The sequence below is a fragment of the Argopecten irradians genome, chromosome 11 (genome assembly GCF_041381155.1).
Source record: "Argopecten irradians isolate NY chromosome 11, Ai_NY, whole genome shotgun sequence".
NCBI lineage: Eukaryota > Metazoa > Mollusca > Bivalvia > Pectinida > Pectinidae > Argopecten > Argopecten irradians.
The window spans coordinates 16494895-16522797 of NC_091144.1; the positions used below are offsets into that span (position 1 = coordinate 16494895).

General features: G+C 33.8%; 1 protein-coding gene and 1 long non-coding RNA gene across 2 annotated transcripts; both read right to left on the reverse strand.

Moving 5' to 3' along the window:
• Positions 1-12087: 12087 nt before the first annotated feature.
• LOC138334432 (carbohydrate sulfotransferase 15-like) lies at positions 12088-26204 on the reverse strand. The gene is made up of 7 exons (XM_069283096.1): positions 26130-26204; positions 24655-24720; positions 15614-15740; positions 14445-14601; positions 13968-14103; positions 13005-13167; positions 12088-12330 (listed from the first exon to the last, which is right to left on the reverse strand). The coding sequence occupies exons 1-7, from the start codon at positions 26202-26204 to the stop codon at positions 12155-12157; spliced, it is 900 nt and encodes a 299-aa protein (XP_069139197.1). The 3' UTR covers positions 12088-12154.
• Positions 26205-26456: 252 nt separating this feature from the next.
• LOC138334855 (uncharacterized) lies at positions 26457-27390 on the reverse strand. Its single transcript, XR_011210195.1, has 3 exons — positions 27251-27390; positions 26897-26955; positions 26457-26524 (listed from the first exon to the last, which is right to left on the reverse strand). It is a non-coding gene; the product is annotated as an uncharacterized lncRNA (long non-coding RNA).
• Positions 27391-27903: the final 513 nt, after the last annotated feature.

The following is a 27903-nucleotide window of genomic DNA, read 5'->3' on the forward strand; positions in this document are numbered from 1 at the left end:
TACGTTGTCTTGAATATAACGAAATGCAATTTAATTAAACAACTATACAGTGTAAGTATACTGTCTGCCTATGAATTTAAGTATCATGTCTGGTTATAAATATAAGTATAATAACTGACCTTGAATCTCAGTATAATGTCTGCTTAGAAATATAAATATATTACATCTACTTATGAAAATAAGTATAACGTCTACTTATGAATACAAGTATAATATCTGGTTATGAATTTAAATATAATGTCTGGTTATGAATATAAGTATAATGTCTGGATAGGAATTTAAGTATAATGTCTGGTTATGAATTTAAATATAATGTCTGGTTATAAATAGAAGTATAATGTCTGGTTATGAATTTAAATATAATGTCTGGTTATAAATAGAAGTATAATGTCTGGCTAAGAATTGAAGTATAATGTCTGGTTATGAATTTAAATATAATGTCTGGTTATAAATAGAAGTATAATGTCTGGCTAAGAATTTAAGTATAATGTCTGGTTATAAATAGAAGTATAATGTCTGGCTAAGAATTTAAATATAATGTCTGGTTATAAATAGAAGTATAATATCTGGCTAAGAATTTAAGTATAATGTCTGGTTATAAATAGAAGTATGATATCTGGCTAAGAATTAAAGTATAATGTCTGGTTATGAATATAAGTATAATGTCTGGATAGGAATTTAAATATAATGTCTGGATAGAAATTTAAGTATAATATCTAGTTATAAATAGAAGTATGATATCTGGCTAAGAATTTAAGTATAATGCTTGGTTATTAATCTATATTTTACGTTTAGAGACGTTTGATTTTAAATTCCTATATCTCTTCAGGGATAATATATTTATATTGTGATATAAATTTTGACTTTAGGAAACATATTTGAGTTTGGCATGGACTATCATTCATCATATTCTTTGTTACAGAAAGTATTTAATTGATAAAGCTGGATAAGGTATCATAATACTAATTACCATCATAATGACCGAGTCAGATTCAATGGTACTACATGTTAACGATAAACAATGCTAACATTTCAAAGTGATAATGACATTTAAAATTAAAAACATAAAAGATATTTTGACAATGTTTTATCAACAAAAACATACGACAAAATAGACAAATTAGTTTCCGACTAGTAAATGCATAAGTGAACAATTAATTAATTTCTTAAGCTAAATTTTCAACGAACACATTTAAGTTAAATGCACGAACTTACGTATACCATTGATTATATACATATATGTAAAGCAATAAAAATCAACAAATTCTGGTCATTCTATACAATGTGTCATATTCTAGTCCTCATCCTCACTTTACCATTCCCACATATGATTGCTGAATCCAGAATCTCCAATGAAATCAGATCTACATGACGTTGATCTCCAGTTGTAATGTCATTCTCGCCAAAACGAAAAATTCTAGTAATCTACATGTATTTCACTACAATTTACCGTTGAAGATATTTATGAATTTTACAAGTCAGTTTTTTCCTCCTGAGGTATATATTAAACCATTTCACTAAAACGATCCGTGAACGTGGACAATTTTTGTAAATTCTACAACGGATTTCCTGATGAAAGCTGTGTAACATCAGCTTTGGTAAATCTATAATGGGAGAAACAGAGACATCAATGGAATAAACTCGAATAGAATATGAATTAGACCACAATGGTTTTATTTATTTTATCGATGCCGGAATTGACATGCTAATCTTTTTTTTCCTTCCATAAACTATGCACAGACATGAATCGTGACACAGCGAAATTTTATTCACGATTTACACCCCCGTAATACAAAGTGTGTATACACCTTCGAGATACAGTAAAAATGTCATCTCCGGTATATTGATTGGTCATGTGTGAAATTTAATTTCTTCTCCACCCAACTTTGTTCTAAATTTCCATTTTATATTCTGCAGTTTTATATTATTAATATATTATCTCTTTTTCTATCTTAACCGCCAATATACAGTATAAATGGTCCATGGACGTGACTTTTTTATCTCCATTACTGATGGAGTGAACTTGTACAAGGGCGATAATACCAACAGATATAGGGTGTGATTAAATTACGAAACACGAAATCATTCGAAAGAAAGCGAATCGTGTAGAGAAAATAGTCAGATATTTATAGTCGACTTATCGTATGCAGTCTGGAAAGCGCAACATGACTATTTGCTCCTGCAGAAATCTATAGCCTTTCTTACATATTCCGTCTGATATCCAGTGATTTCACATATGTAATACTCTCTAAGTTACTCTAGGCTGCAGAAAAAAAAAATTAATTAAAACCAGAAGACTTTCAGTTTTTGACATAAAGGACCACTTTGGCCATTATAAATTATTGTACTCTGCCAATTTATGACTAAGCTACATGTATTCACTGTCCCCCGTTTTAACAAATTTCATTCAAAATAGTTTTTTTTTAATTTTGGGATGCCCTGGAAAAGTATAAACCTTTACTGAATTTGTACTAAAATTTGATATGCAAGAATAAGAAAATTACAAGTATTAAGCACTTTATTAGAGATACGTACATGTAACATGTGTGTAGGTTTAATGTATGGATTATTTGGCGTTTATACGATGTCACTCTCCTGAACATGATATCAATCTAATTATCTAATTGTATGTACAATGTGTTATACTATGGTAGGCAAATATAAGCCTAAGAGCTTTTGTAAGATAAATATTGATTGTTTGATTGAAGCTCTTATTAAGCTACACTGTAATCAAAACAACAAATTACAGTCTATGTAGATGCACCCTACTCAAATAATGTACGGCAACTGTTTCTTTCTGTCATGACATAATGTAAGCAAATCACGAAACATGAAGTAACCAGTGACCGTCACGGTTGATGCTGCCGTTGTCATTAGTGTATTAAGAATTTCACGCTACGTCCTCAAAAGTACATGTCTCTACAGCTTTGTTTGCGTCTTAGTCACTAAATCATTACTGTCACATCTTAATTAACCCCACTGAGTCAGTGAACCGCAAATTGCAAAAATACAATTGAAAACAAAACAATAACAGAAGTATATGCGTTTGGGCGATATTCACTGCAAAGCAGTGTTTTGATTATGATATATTCAAGCCAACAATCATCCACATTAGGCAGTTTTAAATATAGCTTTTCCCCTTAAACCTTTATTTTATTTTTAGATACTGGTTAACTATCCTTAAACTCAGTTTTATACCCTTATATGGGGGCATCTGCAAACAATTTGAATTTGTTTTGAAAGCTTTTAACAATTACATTGTCAATTTTAATGCAAATGTTGTTAGTCTGTAGTATGCTGCATTTCACAAGCTCAAGCATAATTTGAGATACCCAAAAACTTCTAAGTACATAAAAACTTATACAAATACAGTCACCTATAAATACTGCCTTCATCTTTCTGTAAGTTGATAAGTTTAATATATATATGTCAGTATCGTGGTTAGAACCGACTGAAATATTTGTTTTTATTTATTATCATTTACATTTATTTTATTTCAGATGCAGGATATCAATAAAATGGAAATTAATGTCACACTAGCAGTAACGACGACGTCTTCATACAAATAAGGACAAACTTCAGTTGTATATTTTTTCCTGTTCTCTATTATTTTTTCATAATGATGATAGCAAACAGTTTTTTTATGGCAAAGGACCCTTTCTTTAAAATTTTAATGGATGATAGCTGCTACTTGACTTATTCGATTGAAAACAGGTTGGGTACGTTTATCATTTGATCGCTTTCGGGTTGGTTGCACTTGACTAACTTTAAAGCAGCCGATTTTAAAGCAGAGGTATGTCGACCATTTAGCCATATTTGATTATCCCATGGTAGAATATATATTTGTACTATCCAGGTGCCAACCAGAAAACCCAAAAATATAGTTCGCATAAAATGTTTTTGCTGATTATGTTGCAGTAGGATGTGCTTAATCAGAATCCGAATGATGCCACCTTGGCATCTTTGGGGAATTGAAAATATTCAAGATGGCCGCCATGAACGTTCTCAAAAACGGTATTAGTCAAATAAATTAGAGTTAAATGTAACGTAATTGCAAAAGATAAGTTTTCTTTCTTAAATTTGCAAGATAGATGCATATTCTTTGATAGAAAATAAAATCCGATAAAAACTTATTTTCAGAATCAGTTATTTTACGTCATTATTTTGTCGAAAAATGAACAATATTACTTATATTGCGCAACGTTAAACATAATATCGTATTTTAGGACGATCATCCGGGAAAAAGATTTACTACATCACACAAACTGTTTACGAATGTCCTGCAGAAGTTTACCTGTGCATGATCGTAAAAGGCGACTAAATTTAGGATATCTTTTTTTTTATTTTATCCTGGGTTATAGAATAGTAGCCAGAGCTTCCCCACAAGGGCGAGCGCTCAACTGCGCAAAGTGAGGTGATGTCAAGAGAGATGTAAAGAAGAAAAAAGAAGTTAGGAACATGAGGAAAGAAGATATCCTGGTCACATTTTAAGATATCATGCAATAGAAGGCAGATGGTACAATTATCTTGCCCTACCTACAGGCTAAAAAACAACGGTGCGGCGACGGAAATTACAGCAGCCAAAATTTACGAACAATATAAACTAATGTTAGCAGATAGGAAGCATACAAGCATCATACATTGTATCAATATTCTTTGCACCATGTAATCACTATAAGGTATTATATTTTGAAATAAATTAGTTACGTACTTCTTTCCCAAATAGCAAGACATACAATTAATACCAATTTCAATGCTAAAAGGGATTACATCTATTGCAATTTGACACATGTTTATATTTATGCAATATCAAATACTTTGCTTTCATACAATATACTTTATTAGCCCTTGCAAATTGCCTATTAGATTGGGTTATTTTATTTAAAAAAACGGTCAAGTGACTAGTAACTTGTTATGATATGATTTAAAAGCCAAGAGAAGTTGTTGATAATGCATTTATGAATTTACTATACTTTCAGAAAATAAGATTTGATATGATCATTTTACCGACATTTTATAAAACTAAGCCCTTTGTTTTAAACACTAGTTTATACTGTTTTGGTAGTAGCAAAACGTTTTAATAATCCCGAATAACAGAAATAAGGACAACTATCTTGTCTTAAAACCAATCCTAAACACTTATTTAAGATTAATGTTAATTAAGGATTAACCTGAATAGATTTTTATGTTATGAAGATATCACACAAAAGTCTTTATGTACTTTAAATAACCGCGAAGACGTTTACGACACTCAGGTTTTTGTGTTATATCTCCACAATATAACAAATTTATTCAAATTAATCCTAATAATTCAATTTACTTTAACTCAAAATAATCTCTTCTATATTCAAAATTCATTTTGGCTTTTGGCTATGAAATAATTACTCTGTCATCTCAGCCAATCAGAAGCAACGTGACAAACGGCGACGCCATTGTTTTGATTTATGGACTGATAAAGTAAATTGTATGCCAATGAAAATGTTCGTAACAAGCAAAATTGAATTATTTAAGAATAAATTGATACCCACATCCATTTACATACAATAAGACTTGTGTGTATTATGTATTGACCTAGATAAAGATATGTTTTTTATCTTCATGATCCTGGCTGTTAATAGGACGTTATAAACTAATACCCCGATCTCAATATGGTAAATGTTATTAAATTGCATGGGATACCAAAACGCCCCACCCTGTCACATTATACTAACAATGGACAAACAAGTGTTTTCACTCCCTTTATCAAAACGATGTTCAACTCCATTCATTAAATCAAACATTTTTTTAAAAAGTTAAAAAAAAATCTTAGTAATGCAATCAAACATCCCACAGAAAGATTTTTCATGTTCGTTATATTGGAATGTTGTCATTTTGGATTCCCATATCAAAATAACTAAAACATGTTTTCGAAGGTTGTTACATTCAAGCTAGTTAATACATGTATAATCAATAAATTACACAAAACCAGAATAAAAATATCAATATCATAAACCATTAAGAACAACAAATTCAATTTGGCCTTCGAAAAATATCAAAATTAACATGTAATAAGTATAACATTTTCATCTGGTAACAATTTTGGAAATGAATGTATCATTAGTAAACATTACCCTTTACAGTTGCTATATCTTTCAACTGATATCGTTGTCAAGTATATTGTACATTAAAATGGTTTTGCCGAAGTACTGAATCTTATGTTTTATTGACATTTTGATGGTTCAATGTTTTATCGCCTCATAACACCTTTGTGCATCTCAATTATATTCAAACTGGTTACGAAACAAAGGTATCCATTTTATATTAAATAATAATTGAATATCTGTCTTGAAAGTTTGTCCAATTGCTCTGTATGTAGGGCATAATAAGTGTACCTGCTGTCCCTTCATTATCGTAAAAGGCGACTAAAGTTTGGTATCTTTTCTTTTTCTTCCCAACATCGCTGCCTAAAAATTGTCAGAGTTGAACTCGCCAATTTGGGGAATACATCCCCTGGCCGAGCCTCACATTACTTTATAATGTCGCAGTGTCAGGTCAGCACAAAGGGAATGGGGACGACTGTTTGCCCGTTGTCATTTTAATGTGACCGCGTGGGCTGTGATTGATAGAATCTTTCCCTACCTAGAGGATGTGACAAAGAAAACACAACCAGAGGGGTAATTCATGAACGTCTAACCCGAGGCTTGCCGAGGTTGTGATTTCGTTGTCATACCCTCATAGGTAGGGAACTATTATTTTTCTCCCATAAACAAAAGAAAAAGGAGAGATGATATCCTAAAAAAAGCATTTTCACCGCGATATGAACATGGTTCCGTTGTCTGCACGCCAATATTAATGACGTCGTTGACAATGCAAGCCACGGACACACCGCATGAAGTCATGACGTAACGTAATTGTCTTCAGGTTCAAAAAGTTAGCGCGCAATCTGTCATACCCTAGGGGTTGACAGAGAAATCTCCAACGGCTAAAACCGGTGACAAATCAGTGAATGGTGGGAGAAATTTGGTATCTTTTGACATGTTTCAGAAGTGCTATAAAAGGGCAAACGTAATTCACTAACACATATATAAGGAGACACAACACCAATTATATACTGCAGCCCCCCAAGGCATTCGGAGCACACGCAACACATCGTATAGTGGAGGCCGTCCTCAAATGAGTGGAAATTTTGGAACTCTTGCCCTTTGTTCTATCACTGAAGCATGCAAGCACCAAGACACCAAGCAATACAACCCTCCAAGTCAAATTATACTGACAACGGACGAACCAGTCGTCTCACTCCCGGTATGCTGAGCACTAAGCAGGAGCAGAAACTACTACTATTACAGACTTTGGTGTGTCACCACCAAGGGGCCAAACCCAGAACATGTCTCACAGGGACGAGTACTCAACCGAAAGCCCAAAGTGAGGCGTTGTCAAGGGAGACGTTAGAAGTCAGACGTCAGTTAGGTAGAAGATAAAAGATAAGATCATACACTTAGTCGCCTTTTACGATCATGAAATAGGTGCAGGAGGTACAATACTAAATACTAACAACCCTACCTGCAGAACAAATTAATAAAGTACGACTGAACATGTCATCTTACCAATAGTTATAATAAGATTATTTATATTGCTAAAAATCACATGAAGCTTATTACTATATCTTTCAAAATGACTGCTGAATGGATAATTCCATTTTGGGTAGAAGAAATCTGTAAATACTAAAAGTGTTGGTTGGTTGATTACGTATAATGCCCTTTTCACAGAAAATGTCATTTTAAGAACGGTCTACCTTACATATGTTGCTTTGTGGGATGCTTTTGGTTTGGTTCGGGTGGCTGTGATATGATCAAGAGTGCCCTTTTTAATGGTGGAAACATTCCAATGCATTCTCACTGAAACATGTTGCCAAATACACTGGGAGAACATCCCAGTCGGTCATATATACTGATATCGGCTACATGTATAGTAGTCGTCTCACTCTCTTTCTGTTGAATGCTAAGCAAGAGCATAAACAATGTACATGTATATTCTTAATTCTAAAATACTTATTGTAGCGCAAGGCGAACATCTGTAAATTATTATTTATCGTCGCGGATATAAAATAACGCAGTTCGATGGTTCAATACTGCTAAAATAAGTACGTTTACAGTAAAGAGTCGTATCTCATGGAAGTAACAGTTCCCAGAGCCTTTCTAAACGGTCAACTCAAGTCGGCCAAAAGTGAGGTGGTGTCAAGGAAGACGTTAGGAAGAAAAGAATATATAAACTCCCAAAGTTCGTCTTTTATGATCATGTAATGGGCAAAAAGGTAGAATTAAAACGCTATAAACACAGAAACCAGCGAAATGTAAAATATTGTCTTAATGAAAACTACACAAAATACCAATCTACATGTAATTACTAACAAAGCAATTTTATCATACAATAACCGATTTGAAAATTATGTTAATTAACTTATTAATTAAACATTAATTACAAGAGTTAACTTTATTATATTAAGAATTCTGTTCAATGACGGTGTGACGAATATGTACACAAAATTTTATCGAAGAGCATAAAGAATTGATGATTTTATAGCAAGAATATCAAATTAGGATGAAAATATATCAATGTTGCAGTTTGTCAACCATCTTGTCCGCCATCTTGAATATTTCAATTTCCCCAATGATGCCACGGTGGCATCATCCAGTTTCTGATGGGGGACATGTTAAAGAACATTCCTGTGCAAAAACATTTTATGCGAACTATTTTTTAGGTTGGGTGGAAAATCACCATTTGGCACCTGGACTAATATGCTTATTTGTACTATACATTAAAATAGTAGTTTGTATTTCTCTCTAAAACCTGTATAACATTATTGACATTTCCCTCTACTTTACATGTCGACATTCTGCAATTTCAATTAAATCATGGTATTAATATTTCGGATAGGGTGTCAAGCAAAAAATGAAACGTGTTTTGGATGTTATGTACAAAATCCATCACAAACCTTGGAATGAAACAAGTCAGTAAACTATATTAAGCCATATACTTTCCACTGTTTCTTGAAAAACGTTTTTAATTAGGGGCCGCGGTGGCCGAGTGGTTAAGATGTCCTGACATATTACCACAAGCCCTCCACCTCTGGGATGCGAGTTCGAATCCCATGTGGGGCAGTTGCAAGGTACTGACCGCTGGTCGGTGGTTTTTCTCCGGGTACTCCGGCTTTCCTCCACGTCCTTACATGACCCTGGCTGTTAATAGGACGTAAAACTAAACAAACCAAAATTTTAATTACCATTTGTAATGTTCAGTTGCCCGTCCATACTTTCAGCCTTCCATTTTTGAAAAAAAACGGTTGGCATAGATTATGAATCATGATATCAAATATCACCGATTCATTTTGCGAATACTATTTATTGGAAAGGCTACAATATCAAATGAGTCAAGGAGAGAAATTTGTTCATTAGTCCTTATAATTAAAAAAGATGAAATTATTTGTCAGATGTGTTCATTGATTGTACGGTCACTACAATATTGATAACTGATGAGGACATATACCTAATTAATGTCCTCTTTTTGTTTATATCTCCTACATGTGGTATGGTTTAGCTTAACACAGAACAATTTATGTAACGTTGCGATTTGCTTGAAAGGGTCTGTGCTTAAACTTTTGCTGTGTGTGGTAGAATTAGGTTGTTTCTACCTTGGCGCCCTAATCATATATTGATAGGCTTTCGTTTTAGAGCTTGTACATTTGAAGGTCATCTTTATATATTTCTAAACCATTTTGGTTCTTTTAGTCGGGATGAATCCTCTATCTACATAATATTTTTTCCTTCGGTGGAGAACAGTAGTCTCTGATTTCTTATGAATTTCGCAAATTATTTTAATGTGATATAAGACTTTACTATATACCTTTATTGTGAATTCGTAAGTATTGTTTTGTTAGTATAGTCACTTCAAATGCATACTTCATATTAGAAGTATACAAAAAACTACTCCCTTGCTAAATTACCAACGATTAGAGTCAATATGGGTAACTGATATATGGTAATAGATATAAGCCAATTTGTATGCTGCTCAATAGCTTAAAGCTGTTTTACTGCCAACGAAATCAGTTTTTTATGCATGTCAAATAGCAATGATACATTAAAAGGAAACTACGTATCTTATACTGTATGTCTCCGATTGTCTCATGCGTGGGTTGTTTGCAGATTGGCACGTGGTTTTTGTGGAATGTCAAAGGAAGTCCGCCAATGTTTACAGGTATCCATACGCACCGAATCGGGTCACGTTCTGCACTCAAGTTATTGGGAAATAAACATATCTGCCTCAACATAGTTTATCGATAAAGAAACAGTGGCAATTGTAAATATTTCGGAAAAAAAAATAAAATAATAGCATCTGACGTATTTAAAGTAATTACATCTAACGGGTAAAGGAAAGCCACAAGATACGTCATACTGCATATACATATATCTTAATTTTTCAATTATATTCAAAATGGATTACTAAGCCGTGAACAGGCAAAATTACTGATACACAAGATATTGATCTCTGTGTAAAGACTTCCTATCCGGTTTATGTTCATCATATACACTGTACTATAGTTACGCATACAGTGGCTTCATTGTTCCTCAAAAAACATGTCATGTTTGATAAGTTCAGTTGAACTTTCATAAGCCGAACTATATTGAGTCGAATTTTTCAATGTGTGAAACAAATTCTTCGGTCCGGATTTTTTCGCCTATATAGTTCTAGTTATCCAATAACTATTGAATCAAACTTTTTTGAGTCGGATTATTCTCGTAGTCAAAGTAAACTGGACAGTTTATTCATTGTAACCAAAAGGTTAATTACCGTAATTGCTACTGTACGCGGATATTGACTTTTCATTTTCTCATTGCGTTAACGGACAGTTGCTTATTCCATGTGTATATACTTGTCATATTCAGGTGGTGTTGTAGGACCAATTTGAATCAGACATTTGTTTTCACGGTTGTGTAAACATTAATCAGCCATGAGCTGGTCGCACTCTAGACGTGTGGTATTATGTACAGAACTCGTTTAATCTATCCTACACTTAACAGTTTTCCTGAATACCTGCCTTCAGTTCTGCTATAAACTAAATATTCACACCAACACAATAATTGGATGACCCTGTTCGCTGAAGGCCATTAATTATATAGAACCCTTTCTTCTTCACAACCAACAAGGTCAATTTGATCATGTGAACAGTGCCTGTTTCTTGTCGCATAAATCGTACAAAGTGTTGAGATTTTATTTCTATGTATAGTATATATAAGTTGTCAAAATGTCTTTAAATAACAATTCGCCACGTTCAGTGCACAAAGACATGTAGCTTTTGCATGACAGAAAGATTAAAAAAACCTTTTAAAAACATATAAGCGATAACATCAACATACCCACACTGTATAGACCTAGTAGGTAGCTAATTCGACGGAGAAAGTGCGTCTGTTATTTTCTACAATTTATCTGTCTATCTTTTTTCATATAAGTACATGTACGTACTTTATTACATTGTATCATATATTGCATCTCCAATCGCTTTATCAATACATTATCCATTATTCTGTATTGACAAACGAACTATTGAATGACAATATTAGGTATTAAGGTTATTATGTATTTACAATTGATGATTTATAAAACCAAAAGGCACATAGGGCATGTATCACTCACTTTGTTGTTATGTCAAGTCATTTTAAGATGACCCCCGCTAGAGTTCACATTTACAGCTCATTCTTACATCCGCTTAGTTGATGTAATTTTCTAATAAAACAAACTTGCTGGTCTAAGGCTGTGATGTCGTATTCAACATGTACAAGGGACGACAGAGATGTTTTGACAAACTGTGAGACAGAAGACATTATTGTTGTTTTCAGAAAATCGGAATACGTATCCCTCATGATACTATTGAAATCGAAAGGAAATACCCAGTACTGATATCAACCTAATTAAAATGCCCACTTTTTAAAAAGAATTGTTACAATTCCAGAGACTGCTTTGAAGACAAATTAAATGAAGAAAAAAATGTTGAATTTTGTTGTTTTTTTTTTAAATAAGTATTTAATCTATTGATTTATTCATTGAAGTGTTTATTTTAATGAAATGCAAAGAAAGAGCACGAAAGGATATAGTACAGGCTTCAAAGACATTTCAATAACCATTATATCCTCCACAGATATTTTTCATCATTCAATAACGATGATAGTGCGTGATCAAACGGCTGGTAAAACTGCTCCAATAGCTGTCTAGTCTCATCCAGCATAGCACCTGCTTGTATCCCCGATGATCTCCGTCTATTGTAATGAGTTTCTCCTTCTTTCACGTTATCAACTGCACCTACAATACGACTTAAATAATATCTGTCTGATTGATCAAAACGTGATGTGGAAACTTATTGTTTCTATGGTACATTTTATATGCATTTTCAATATAGTAACAGTATATAAAGCCTAATTTTACAACATTTTCTTTTTTTTCTTATTTTAATTTCTGCTGTCTACAATGAATAACGCCGTGAAACATCACAGAATGATTTAATCTCGTTTTTACAAATCATGAAATGACGAAAATACGAATGTTGTGTATCTCCATGTGTTATCTTAACAAGGGTTTCACCCAGTGTTGAAGTAATGTTTTTTTTTTATCGTTATTTTTTTATTTACATACTAGTTTATTTTTCAGAGTGAAGGAGAGTATTTTTACGTACATACGATTAAAACAATGTTTAAAATGTTGACTACTTCCACATAAGATTAGTAATTAATTAGCAATGTAAGTCTTGAACATCATGCTAATCAACGAATGCATTAACAATTCACTATGTTTAAAGAAAACAAAATGTGTTCGACTTTGGGTGACGATTGTTTCAATCTGGATAAAATCATCTGTTCATGGCGTCACTTACTAGTTTGACGGTAAAATGGTTTCAGGCTACGGAGGCAAAAATGACATAAATCGATGAATGAATCAGGTTGACGGTGCTTTACTGATCCAGACTAAAAAATACTTACGTAGCCCTAAAAAATCAAAGATTTCAGAAGTGATCCCAGTTTGGTTCTTAGAATAGTCATCTAAAGTTGTGATAAAGAATTGTTTTCTTGGAAAAACTGTCATCCAGTCTTCAAGGAACACGGCATACAGTCCTATAGTTAGGCGTAAATCTCCAAAGTATACCTGATAACAAAAATATCATAGAGACACTCTCATATCTGATTCTTTCCTGCATTTTGTCCTTTATCACGACGGTTGACGATCGGAGCACCATTAATTTAAAGTTTTAACCATAACAAAGGCACACAACAAGTTAAGGTTACAGAAACAAGGAGAGTACATTCTTAAAAGAAATCAAGTGCTTCTACGCGAGTTTGAAAGGTTTTTTTTTCCAGACAAATCACAATTGTTTTATAAATATATAAAGCGATAAAATGGTCATATTATTTACAGCTGGTGAACCAAGTCGATTTTCTATATGTACTTAAAGTTGCATCGGGAAACCAAAAGCTGATATATACGGTTTGAAGTGTCATATCGCCAAAACTTCACCGCCGAACAATACTGAACAATAAATAATGTTAACCGTGTATATATGCATGTAAATAACTCAAAAATACATTTTTTGCTTCATACACAATAAGTACTTCATTCCATATAGGATAAAGTGCCATGTCATTAATAACTGTTTTTTAATATTTTTAAATATATATTAAAATTAGAAGCTCAAACTTTTCAATGGTGGTAATGGTGTAAAGTAAACTTTTGTAACTGAAGAAAAGGCCTAATTCACCTGCTCCTGCTTTTGATAGAGAAAAATACCATTCACCGCCGGTGGAGCATCTTTAGAAACTTGAAACTTATAATAAGATACTAGAAGTAGGAAGGTGGCGTAAATGTGGGTCATAGAGATTTTGACGAAATTAAAATAATATTGAATTGCCACTCACCAGTCTAGAATTATCAACGACAAAATAGCCTACCTGGTATGCGCAATGTCGTCGAGTGTGTTTCCTTAGACAATCATTGAATAAGCGAACGGAGCGGCTCGCCTTACTATGGAATATTTCCTTAGACTTTTTTTCCTTTGGATTCATAAATATGTAATCAGAATATAACCTGTAAGAAAGATGTGATAATGATATCCTGGAGTTTGCCTTAAAATATATTTTTTATACTAATGGCTAACAGTAATTTCGCACAACGTCTAGTTGCTGTCTAGTGTTTTCTTTCATGTTCATTAGTTTTGTATTCATTTTATTTGGTTTTGAAATTGAAACGAACAAGAGCTTAATCTTATGCTTATGGCTTTTAACACAGTGGACGATTTACAATGTACTAACATTGAACATGGAACGTATATCTGATGAATTTACAAAATGATCCTTTCAACAGGAGATCAAAGCTATAATGATAAAGCTGAGAATGGTGTTAATATAAAGATATGGATGGCGTCCTACCTATCTACAGGATTCCTTAGTATAACCACTAACTTTACATCCGGCAGAATGTGACGTACAAAATGAGCGTTGGTTAATGCCGGGTCCTCGTCGTTTTTATTCTCAGAGTACTGCCACCACCACGATAAATCCCAGAGTGTTGATGGGCTACCTTCACCTGGATATTACATAGCGGGATATGTATACCAGTTAAATACATTGTACATTACATAGAGAATACACGGTTAGTATCTTACAATACAAGGTTTATTTTGGTGCGAGACTTAGGAAAGCCGAGATGACGAGGCTTTGCCGAGTCATCTTGGCTTTCCGTGTCGAGCACCAAAATAAACCTTGTATTGTAAGATACTAACCGTGTATTCTGTTTATCCTGCAACCATTATGGCATTCAAAACGAAAGCAAATTGACAGTTCCTTACTTTGTTTCGCTCGAAGCGAGACGATTCTTTGACGCGGAGGTAAAGATTCATTCACTTAACCGAATGAGAGTGCACTCCTTTTTACTGCCGTGGGAAATAAATAAGCGCATTCACAAACAGTCACCGTAATTCTATTCAGTGTGATATATCACTGAAAGGTAATGAAAATACTCAAATAACATTAAATACCCATTAAAGAATTAATTAACACTACATACCTTTGTCATGAGCCAAGAAAAAGACGGCACCGCCATACGAGATTTTCGATATCGTACAAATGACGTCATTTCGGTGAACGTGACGTCACGTTTTAGCGGGACTGAATGACGTTTCATTCACCGGAAGGTTCAAGTTCTGGGTCAAGTTAGAAAAAGTGCCGTCAGATATGGAACAAATTCACGTGATCGTATTGACGGATAAAGCATATCGTATTGACGGATAAAGCACAAGTTTATCCGGCAGTAGTTATCGGTCAGTATGTGGGACATTTGCAGGATAAATTTATTTCTTTAGTCGTTCTTGGTTCGATAGTTACTGGTAGAACTATAGCGTTTTCGTTTTATCTCACATGTAGTGTTCTTGTTTATTGCATGCTCAAAGCATGTGTGAGGGAGGATTCATAGTGGACGGGAAATGTAAGGTATATTATTTGTTTTATAATTTAAGTAATATATATCTGATAGCCTGCAACATCTTGATGAAATATGAAACAGAGTAATTTTTTTTTTTCTCAATAGAAACATTACTTACCCGTGATGAATATCTTTCTCTGTGAGTCGTTAGAAGCATGTAACATTTGTGCTGCTGGGTCAAAATAGTCTATGTATTCTGTAAACGTATAAGGCTCATGTCCTGTAACATATGAAATCATTGCTCGCTAAATAAAAACATCAAAGTTAAACAAAGAATAAAGTAAACTAGATTTGATCGCGATCAAAACACGGGATTTCCACCTATGTAATGATATAAGTAATGTTAGCGAACAGACGATTGGTTGAACGAACGGACGATCTCACTCAATATTAATCAGAGAGCGTTTCTTACGAAAGCAGTCTGGTTCAACCGAAAAACAGATTTAGGTGAATGCCCTGTTGGGGGCAAAAGATTTCATAGAGAGGTGAATATATAGGAGCCTGCTGATTGGATATATTCAGGGTACACCAGTTAATGGTTTATGTGTGGGTCGGACAATACATGTAGATGTAAAATTTGTAAAGAATTTTGATAACTTCATTTAACCTGAATAGTAGCAAACGTTAACACGGTCCTCTATGGGAATTTATTTGGTTCTGTGATCTCAAAACGGCCGGGTAGTTTCTCAAAATAGCACCGGTTGTGTTTGAACATCCGGTGTCACAGGTGACGGCTCTGCCACACACATAAAAGGTTTTTAAACCTGTCAGTTATTATGTTTGTGCATTACTTTTATTGTTTGTTTGTTCAAATGTACGTCCTATTAACAGCTAGGGTCACGTAAGGACGGCCTCCCATGTATGCGGTGTAGTTACACATGTACGTGTATTTAGGCAAACACGTGTACATTGTTCATATATACGTGTATATGTAGTGTGATAGAACGGGTTTCTATCATTGTTGCATTTATTTCTACAGTATGTATATTTGTTATTGCACTCTTCTAAGTCTTCACTTCAGTGATCTGTTTATGTATATTTGACCCAAATTCAGGGGAACACCGTGAGAACAGGTCTTATCTAGGGTGTGTTTGCTGTTTAGCAGTCACATTCATCAACCTAGTTGTCCTCATGATCACCCCGATGATGACCGCTGGCCGGAGTACACGTGTGGTACACTTGGGAGGTGTTTATCAGTCAGTTGAGTCTTGTCTGTTTTAAGCGGAAGTTATATTTAGTGTGTAGGTGGGTTGTTGTAGCAGCGGTTTCACCTAAATATGGTGCTCTGTCCGGACATCCGGACATTGACCAATCAGTGGTCACTTTGGGGGACTGGGTTGATGAGTTGTTATAAAAGGGGCTGCTTCTAAGGAAGCTTTGGTCTTGACTTAGGGAATAGGTAGGGAGCAGAGCTAGTTGGCTCCGTAGGGTGTTAGGCTTTGTTTAGGGAACGTGGTAATCACACAGGACTGAGCTAATTAGGCCTAAAGTTTGGCTATAGTTAATCTTGGATACATTGTAACTGCTTCGGCACTTATATCTCTTATTGTTAACTGTCTTAACGGGCACTATTGTGAATCTTCTATGTAATACTTAATCTACTTGTCTTTTATATAATAAATAGTTATTTGTACCTGTATTTACCTAGTTGAGTTATTGGATTAGTGTGTCAGTGCTTCCGCTACATCCTAGAGATCGAACCTGTTGAGATACAGGCCTGTAACCTGTGGAGGAAACGGGATCCGGAGAGGATTTGTGACGACTGTGGACTCTGTTGTATACTAAAAATACTATACGATCACGATTTGGGACTTATACATATAACGGGAGATACAGTCGGATCGCCCCTCCTGGTCTCTTGTGGAAAACCCTCCCTATTACAGTAGCACTTAAAACATCCCGAAAAGTATTGAAAACTAGATGTAAAAATACATTCGAAACGGCCCTTGTGTACCGAAGATTGAGCCCAGGACAGAATTTTAACCCAGCCGCTGATTGGCTGGCTAATTATGAATTTCAAAAGTTAAAATTGTTTTCTGACAGGTAATTATTCCTTGATAACCATGATATGAATTTGGAAATTCAGATTGAGATTTAGGTTCAAAATATCAATTTTGATAATGAATAGGTAAAAACATTAGAATTTCAGGTTTTTTAAAAGTGCAAAAATTCTCCTTATCTTATGAAGATCTTGGACCAATGCGGAATAACACGTACGATTAGAGTTTTAGTATTAGATACCGATTATCTCCCTTTGGCCACATGCCACATCATGTAATCACAACTCAAAATCGCTGAAAGTTCTATACCTCCGCCATTTTGAATCATATGACATTGAAATTGGTCATTTTATGTGTCTGAAAGCATGATCTTTCACATCCAATTCAAAACATTTCACCTTTGAATTTTCATGAATTACCCTAAAATTTACGTTAAAAAATGAACGAAACGCCATATTCGGAGGTCTATATTTCCGCCATTTTCAAATTCATGTCTTTGAAATTAAAAACCTGTACAGACAATAGGCTAAAGCTTACATTTACAAAAATTCAACACTCAACATGAGATGATAAAGGCCCTACGAGCTCACAAATAACGGAAAAAATAAGAAAATGAAACAAATTGCCATATTTGGAGAGCTATATTTCCGCCATTTTTCTATATAACCCCTTAAAAATAAATAACTTTTGAAGACAAAAGTTCATACAACACAGGTATGAAAAATCAACACTGTACATACAGGTTTAAAGGCGCTGAAACGTCTCGTGCAAGGACAAATAAAAACTAAAATTTCGATTTTCGATGTCCTATATCTCCGCCATTTTGAATCTTATGACCTTGAACTTGGTCATTTTATGTGTCTGAAATCATGATCTTTCACATCCAATTCAAAACATTTCACCTTTGAATTTTCATGAATTACCCTAAAATTTACGTTAAAAAATGAACGAAACGCCATATTCGGAGGTCTATATTTCCGCCATTTTCAAATTCATGTCTTTGAAATTAAAAAACCTGTAGAGACAATAGGCTAAAGCTTAACATTTACAAAAAATCAACACTCTAAATGAGATGATAAAGGCCCTACGAGCTCACAAATAACGGACAAAAATAAGAAAAAGAAACAAATTGCCATATTTGGAGAGCTATATTTCCGCCATTTTTCTATATAACCCCTTAAAAATAAATAACTTGTGAAGACAAAAGTTAATACAACATAGGTATGAAAAATCAACACTGTACATACAGGTATTAAGGCGCTGAAACGTCTCGGGCAGGGGCAAATATAAACTAAAATTTCGATTTTTGATGTCCTATATCTCCGCCATTTTGGATCATATGACCTTGAATTTGGTCATTTTATGTGTCTTAGAGTATGCTCTTTCACATCTAATTCAAAACAATTTTCTTTGAAAATTCATAAATAACGGTAAAATTTACTTTAAAAAAATGAACGAAACGCCATATTCGGAGGGCTACATTTCCGCCATTTTCAGTGCTTTGTCTTTGAAATTGAAACCCGATACAGATAATATGTTAAAGTCTACATTTACAAAAAATCAACACCCTACATTAAATTATGAAGGCGCTACGAGCACACAAATTACGTTGAAAAATAAGGAAATAGAACAAATTGCCATATTTGGAGAGCTATATTTCCGCCATTTTTTCTATATAATCCCTTTAAAACCCATAACTTTTGAAGACAAAAGTTCATACAACAGCCGTATGAAAAATCAACACCGTACAACAGGTATTAAGGCGCTGAAACGTCTCGGGCAGGGGCAAATATAAACTAAAATTTCGATTTTTGATGTCCTATATCTCCGCCATTTTGGATCATATGACCTTGAATTTGGTCATTTTATGTGCCTGAGAACATGCTCTTTCATATGCGCCCTTCGAAACATTTCTATGGTAAAGTTCATTTTTGACCTTTGTTTGACCTCATTTGACCCCCTAGTGAACTCGTGACCTTGACATAATTTCTGATAACATGTAATGAGAAAAAAATGTGAATTATCGTGATCTACATGGAGAATGAAACGTACATGTTGTGTAGCGTACGGTTATGAAATTATGAGCGTTTAAAGTTTGTTCGAAAAAAGCAGTGTTTTACGTCTGTGACCTTGACCTTGAACGTTATCCTCCAAAATCGAGAGTACATTTTAAGAACTCATGTACGTACATAACGTCTCCAAATTTCAGCGCTCTACACCTCTTATTTATTACGAAGATGTCGTTTAAAGATTTAAAGCTTTTTGAACCCTGTGACCTTGAATGAATGTCAAGGTCAATAAAACAGCATAAGTTCTGTAGACATTCGTCCATGCTATGTCTATACAAAAAATCAAGCATGTGTGTTAAGTATTAAAGGCGCTGAAACCTTAAAAAATTTTGGCGGGAAAACGCCAAAATAGCCTTTTTTCAAAGGCCTATATCTCCGCCATTTTGGATCACATGACCTTAAAACTTGTCATTATATATTTCTGAGGGCATGCCCTTTCATATCCAACTTTCAAAACTTTTCTGTGGTGAATTTCGTTTTTGACCTTTGTTTGACCCCGTAGCGAACTCTTGACCTTGACATAATCTCTGATAACATGGCATGGGAAAAGCACGCGCAATGTCAAGATCTATCTGAATAACAAAACGTGAATGATGTACACCGTACGGTAATGAAGCTATGAGCGTTTAAACTTCGTTCCAAAAAATTGTTTTTTTACGTCTGTGACCTTGACCTTGAACATTTTTGTTAAAATATCGAACGTACATTTCAAGATCGTATGTACATTCATAACGTGTCCAAAGTTGAGCGTCGTACCTTATTTTGTTCTAGAGATATCCTGGGAACAAGATTTGTGGAAATAAGAAAAAGAAAGAAAAATAATAAGAAGAAAAAACAGAACAATAACAATAGGGATTTCCATCCTAAATGGAAATCCCTAATAATTGCACGCTTGTAATCATTGCAATATCACATATGCTTAACACTGGCCCACAATGCACAGACTCAACCCGTTTTCAATTTTGACCCTCATCCGTTTAGAAATGTGACCCAATAAACAGACTCTTTCTGTTTTCAAGTATGACCCTAGTAATATACAGACACCTCCCGCTTTCAAGTGTGATCCCCACATTATACAGACTCCTCTCGTTTTCAAGTGTGACCCTAGCATATATATACAGAATTCTTATAGTATCATACTATAATATATATATATATGTATATTGTTAGTTTAAAAAATCGTGCCAGGTCCCTGTGGTATACATTCAAATACCGGTTGAGAAACAACAACATGGGATGCAACTCTTACATGACTTTTTACACCAAAATGGCTATGGTACGAGCGAGGAAGCTACGTTTCAGATACAGTACCGCGTGATATTATTCAGGCTATTTATTAGAATAAAAATTCATGTCTTTGACTTTACTGTTGTAATTGACTAAAAATAATTTTAGGATTATGTTATATACACGTGTATATGAGAAAACCGATTAATGCATGTGTAAAAATCGAATTATGCAAATGTGAAAATACAATTTTACACATGCAAAAAAAGTCACGATTTTAACATACGCATAATTCGATTTTTGGAAGTGTGTGTGCGAGGACAATATTGATATTTTTAGATGTACCCATGACGTCTATGAACATGGACTTAATTTGTAATGTATATTGTAACAATATACAACTATATACCATACCTGGCAGTACAATATGATGAATTGCTAAAAAGTATCAAAATTAAAAAAGACAACCCATTCCAAATGGGTGTTGAATCGGATAGTAATTAGCTAGAATGCGTATATTTACAATACTTACAATGCATACAATTAAAATATTTACATATACAGCCAGTGAAATGAGTACATACATGTACGGACTGACCACGAAGTCTAGGTATGGTCTACAATTTCATTTCACATTTTTGCAGTGTTACTAGTAATTGGAAAGTGACTTCGGCTTGGGTTTTTTTTTCAATTTAATCATATACAAGGCATAAAAGACAAGAACTTTACAGTGAATAAATTCAGTGATATAGCCCACTAAGGTTTATAAGGTATCATAAGTGTTAGTCTGTCCATTGAAATGGTTTCACAGCTTATTTCATCATTCCTGGCAGGTTTCAATATACTAAAGACAAAAATAGCATGTCCAAATTTTCGCCCAGATACGACACATAAATATATCCTTTGACATTGTGCCTTTTAGAGCCGATTCCTTTTTAAGATTTTTTAGCTGTTTTAATACTTTTCAGTACATTACTATGGACATGGATGTTACTTGCATTGCACACGAAGTGTAAATTATTCCAAAGAAATCATACATCTTATCGTGTAAGATCGAAATGTACGGAAAAATAAAAACCCAGATTATACTCTCCGCCTCGCGAAAAATCTCTCTATTCACAGAAATGATGTTTGGTACTCTTGTGACAGTTTTTATGACGAGCAGATGTGATTTACGGCGTTATTCGGACTTTTTTGTCCCAGTCCTGATGCTCTTTTAAAAATGTTCTGTTACATGACAAGAAGGATAACTCTATATCGTTGGTGACGACCGTGATTCTAGAATCACGGCCGTCACCAAGTGGTTAACAGAACAATCCTATATTGCTTGACCGCAGATAGTTGTCCGTCGAATTGAAGCTTCCCAGAAACACATGCAAGGGCTCAGCTAGGAACTACACAGGTATGAATAAGCTTTCGTCAAAGAATTATAAGATTAAAGATTTATATAATTCATAGTTTATATACAGTTTACATGCGATTAATGATATTCATGGATCAAGTTATGAAAATGTGTGTTATTTACAATGAAGAAAAGATTCTTTCATAAGCAAAAAATATCAAATACATTGTAACAATAATAATACTATCAAACTTTATTTAGAACAACATCATTTACATGAATACAGACAATGTAATATTTCAGACAATGTTTTTTTAAACTACAAATAAAAATCAGCAGTAGGCTATATGAAACTTGTTAATAATTTAAAACAGTCTTTGTTTTTTCAACAATACTGTTCATGTATAACAAGATTTAGCTTCACAAATACACAAGAAAGTTCCTCGGGTAGTTCGACATAAGAAAACTTAACATTACAAAATATATTACAATACTTCTTAACTGTTTTCACTCTCACTCATTCAACCATTTGTTCTAGTACTCCTCTAAAAAGGAATTTCGAATCGGATAAACAAATACTGTAATCTGGATATTTTAGTGGTGGTAATGATGTTTTAACGTTTTCCGCGCCCCACGCAAGTTTACGTTTAACATGGTTCTAATTGTCGTTAGTAGTGCCAATTTACCATTGCGTTGACCTGTTCAAAATAATTTCTATGCAAAAATTTGAATCTGTCAAAATGGATAGGTTTATAATATCTCTTTCAAACTACTTATATCACTATTGGACTAGAATTGCTAGATCGCTCCTGGTTGAATTCACACTGTACTTTTCAAGGGAGAGAGGTGGGGGAGGTGGAGAGAGAGATCAGTTTTCAGTTGTATGTAGTCAAATACAGTATAATTATTAAATGCAAAAATAATTTGTCATTGTTTCATAAATTGTTTAGTAAAATATCTAGGTTGAACAAATAAGACAATATTTAGGTTGAACACAAGAAATAAAACAAAATATCTATAAGCACAAATGTACCAGAGATAATAAAACAATATATCTAGATTGTAAAAATGAGAAATAAGAAAATATTGATGTTTAACACACGAGAAAGTAACTTCGCCATCTTTCAGCAGGGATCTTTAACTACAGTCTCATTACCAAATCTGAGCTGAGAAAAAAGGTAACAAAGGAGACAAAGATTGTACACAATAAACAAAAACAAAGAGGCTAAGGACCGAACCTTTTGCAAAAAATGATAAATTAATAAAATCACGTCAATTGTAACAATGCGTTAAAATATGATAGCCTATAATAATATGGCGGTATGGTTTTTGAAAGCATTAATGTTCGTGTAGCAAAAACTTCATCGGTCGTACAAATGTATACATGTAATAAAAAATAGAACTGTAGACATATTAAAGATAAAATACTAGTTTACGTTATTTTATAAGGACAGTGCCTTCAACTCTTCATTATAGTATCTAACTAGAATCCAAAACACACACAATGTGAATGTTTCTATACTACCAAATGCATACCAATAACACAGTAGGTAGAATCAAGGATTTATAAGTATATACGTCCTTGGTAGAATACTCATTGTCCTAGTACATATTCAGTATGAAGGTACTAAAGGCACATATGTTCATCAAACTGTTGTATAAAATATAACACTTTAATTGCACAATCTAAATCCACCGGAACAAACGGACGAAATAAAACAGCTTACTATAATGATAAACAAATAATTTATACGAATCTATCTACATTGCTTGTAAAATCGTTCTAAATTCGTCTAAAACAAAACAAAACATACCGACTAACATGATTGAACTTTCACTAAGTTGAATTAACTTGTGTCCAATCTCTATTGATTATGACAATAAAATATCTTTAAAATCAAGTGATTAGACTAGTCACGGACAGAGAGATGATAGCCTACAAAAGTCTATCTAGACTTTTCATAAATACATACATCGATCAAAATTCAAATAAACATAAAGTACATTGACCGTTGCACTAATGTAACAAAACTAGGTATATACATTTTATATATACACTACATCTGAAAAATTGGGCACCATTTACTACAAAATACAAAAATAAACAATAAAATTAATCTTTGGAATCTCTGCTTCTTATTTCATTCTAAGGGGAGATAATCTAATCATGTTGACTGTCTATAAGCAAGACAGCAAATTTCTTTAAAACATTACTTTGTATAAATACAGAATACTTCATACGGACTATAAAATGATCTTTCATTACCTATAAAATGCACGTGATCAATATTTAGGTGTAATACGAAGAGATGCGATAAAGGCGGCAGTGTATTTAAAGGACATGTATACAAATTAACAAACTATTCATAAATATATCAAGTAATATCAATTTTACTGCCAAAAGAGCACTAAGGAATATCAAATATAATGAGATGTATATATAATTGGAGGACATCATTCATACCATATTTATAAACGTAAATTACGTGTTGGGGTCATCATTTGCCGGGGTATTAATTACATCTTCTCCATTAACGGAAGTCTTGCCAAAATCGTCAAGTGGTACAACCACTTCACCGTTTTCAAACTGAAATAAATCAATAAAAAAGTGAAGGTATTATTCATTACAGTACTGTCCTTTGTATATTTGATACAGGATATACAGTTAAACCATAATCAGTATCTTATAGACATATATAATTTTTTCTGTGGTCGATACACCCATGTATTGGCCGAAATGAAAATGCTACACTTGTTTTATTATTTTTCTGGATTTTTTACATTTTGAAATGAGTGTGAAACTAAATAAGCATCGCATTGTAAATTCTGCTTCGTGATGAGTTACAATCTTATGATTTTGTAACAAGTATAATTTAAAAACAACATATGAAAACAGTATCAATTGCTGCACTTCACGCTTTTAATACACGCACCCGGTGCATGCGTGTTTGTAAACGACACAGTTAATTAAATGTATAGTTTGTTCTCCTTTGAAATTATTCACTTCGACGTCAAACATATATTAACAAGATTGACATTAAGATACATTCTCTTATGCTTAATACTCCATTAAACTGTAGTCATCAGCTGGAAGTCATCATTATCTTTGTTAGAAACCGAAACAATCAACGTCGTCTGTCACATTTGTGGTTACGCTTCAAACTCAGGTCATCATATACAATTATAGCATTTTGATGAGGTCGATGCATAGTCCGAGGTTGATAATTGTATTTGGTCAATAAAAACATGCATCGACCGAATTCAAAATGCTACAATTATTTTATTATTTGAATTGTTTTTTCTTTACAAGCAATAAATAAGAAGACATGTACAACAATCTAGTGTATACATCTTCATTTGTATTTCATGATATATTACCAGAAATTGAACAGTAAATATCAAAATGATCATATAGTATACAAAAGCATCTTTAAAGAAACAATACTTGAAATCATATCACTTTACAAGTCGATTTCTAACTAGTAAACATGACCTGTGGTAAATATTTGGGAGAAGCATAGTTGTTGACGTTTTAATGATCAGAAATAAAATGAATAAATATTGAAGGGTAAGTAAATCTGCCCATTAACATCACGGAAATGAAATGAAGCTAAATTTGCCACAAATTGAAAAATGGGACGAACCCATCGTAATTATGGCATGCCCATATATCGCACGAGGACACAGCTGATGAACGACAATAAAAATTCAAAATTCAAAACGCATGTTTTTGGAAAACCCTAAACTTACGTGAGAGAGGTTGAAGTCTATACTTACATGAAAGGGGTTGAAGTCTATACTTACATGAGAGGGGTTGAAGTCTATACATACATGAGAGGGGTTGAAGTCTATACTTACATGAGAGGGTTTGAAGTCTTTACTTACATGAAGAGGGGTTGAAATCCATACTTACATGAAGAGGGGTTGAAGTCCATACTTACATGAAGAGGGGTTGAAGTCTATACTTACATGAGAGGGGTTGAAGTCTATACTTACGTGAGAGGGGTTGAAGTCTATACTTACATGAGAGGGGTTGAAGTCTATACTTACGTGAGAGGGGTTGAAGTCCATACTTACACGAGAGGGGTTGCAGTCTATACTTACGTGAGAGGGGTTGAAGTCTATACTTACGTGAGAGGGGTTGAAGTATATACTTACATGAGAGGGGTTGAAGTCTATACTTACGTGAGAGGGGTTGAAATCTATACTTACGTGAGAGGGGTTAAAGTCTATACTTACATGAGAGGGGTTGAAATCTATACTTACGTGAGATGGGTTGAAATCTATACTTACGTGAGAGGGGTTGAAGTCTTACTGAGTTACTGAGTTACTGAGAAAGTGAGAAGCCACTCGGAGATCGTAGATACCAAGAATACCGTCCGGAGGGTGTCCTATAAATGTAAAACATACCTTTAAATGTGATATTTAGTGTAGTTGCCGTAAAATGACTAGATCTCTATTATCTTGACAAACAAATTGTTGGTTTTAAAACTATCCAAATTTCAAGAACATAATGTGCTGCCCTTTGGTAAAGCGTCACATATGCTGCACGGTTAAAGTTCAAAGGGAAGGTTATAGGATCTCATATCTCTTGCATAATGTCCCATTTGACTCTTTACTTTTAATTTACTTGATCATTTAGACGAAGTTTTTACAGATTTTTGGAAGTATCTAGGACAACAACAGAACTCTTGTAGTTTGTGAATTGATTATATTATCGCCTTACACGGGTATGATCATATGATTGTCATTTTTTTTCTTACCCATTTCGTGCCTAGTCCGGCATCTCTACCCGAGTTGTATTTATACTTCGAAACGGCGACTTGTTGTGAGTGAAGGAAATGTTAACAATAATGTAAACGAAATTCAATCATCTGATTTCTTAGATCATCAACTGTTATATCAAGAATAATTTCATTATTGATTGACATGGCTACTTCCACTCAACCAATTTATCAAAAAAATATACAGATTCGGTTCTTATGCTTGACACATTTTATCAATTCAAGGTTTATATTTCGTATTAGTAAAGCGAAATGAGGACGACGTACTGAAACACCTAAAAGAAGTTTTGAAAACAAAATGTTTCCAAACTTGACTTAGCAATATAAGGATACATGTGACGAATAGAAGTGATGACAGAATACTGCTGATAGTCTGGCAAATCTTGGTGATCCGGAAGTGACGACTTCTGTGCTCTCTGATGACGTCAAACTGTTCTATCTTAAAGGTAATTGCGGTCTGTAGCCACGCATAGAACATGTACATGGCACATCCAAAACACATGAACGCACCGAGATAGTGAGGAGGCTTCATCGTGTCTACCTGTAAATAAAAACACGTGATTGGCCAACTTACACAAGAGCAACATTATATTATACATGGACCTTTAGAAATAACATACAATTGGCTGATCTACATAATTAACAACTTTTGATTGGCAGACCCACGGAATAATGGCATTTACATTTTTCGCATTTAAATATAAAGTTTTATGGTAAAAAACAATAGTCCGTGGCTTATTGCTGTACTTTAACTGATGTGCTATCACTTACATCGACGGTCACAGGAAAAGCGATCAAAGATTTGTTTTATGATTACTTTTGAGTGAAGTTAATCGTACAATAACTTTGTCTCGAATATAAATAACTAAAAGAGTGAAATTCGATGTTTCAAATACTCTAAATTTATGCTTAAATAGCAGGTATCTTCGTGTAATTATGAAAGAAAATCCACACAGAAATAAAAGTTTCCGTTTTTTTTGTCGAGG

Bases quoted from the DNA above. Each gene is read 5' to 3' on its own strand.
- LOC138334432 (XM_069283096.1), bottom strand. From the start codon at position 26,204: ATGGACTTCAACCCCTCTCACGTAAGTATAGACTTCAACCCCTCTCAT. The intron at 14,602-15,613 runs GTAAGTAATGTT...TGTAATATCCAG, and splicing joins GAGAAAGATATTCATCACGG to GTGAAGGTAGCCCATCAACA. The intron at 12,331-13,004 runs GTAAGTATTTTT...GTCGTATTGTAG, and splicing joins CTTTGATTTTTTAGGGCTAC to GTGCAGTTGATAACGTGAAA.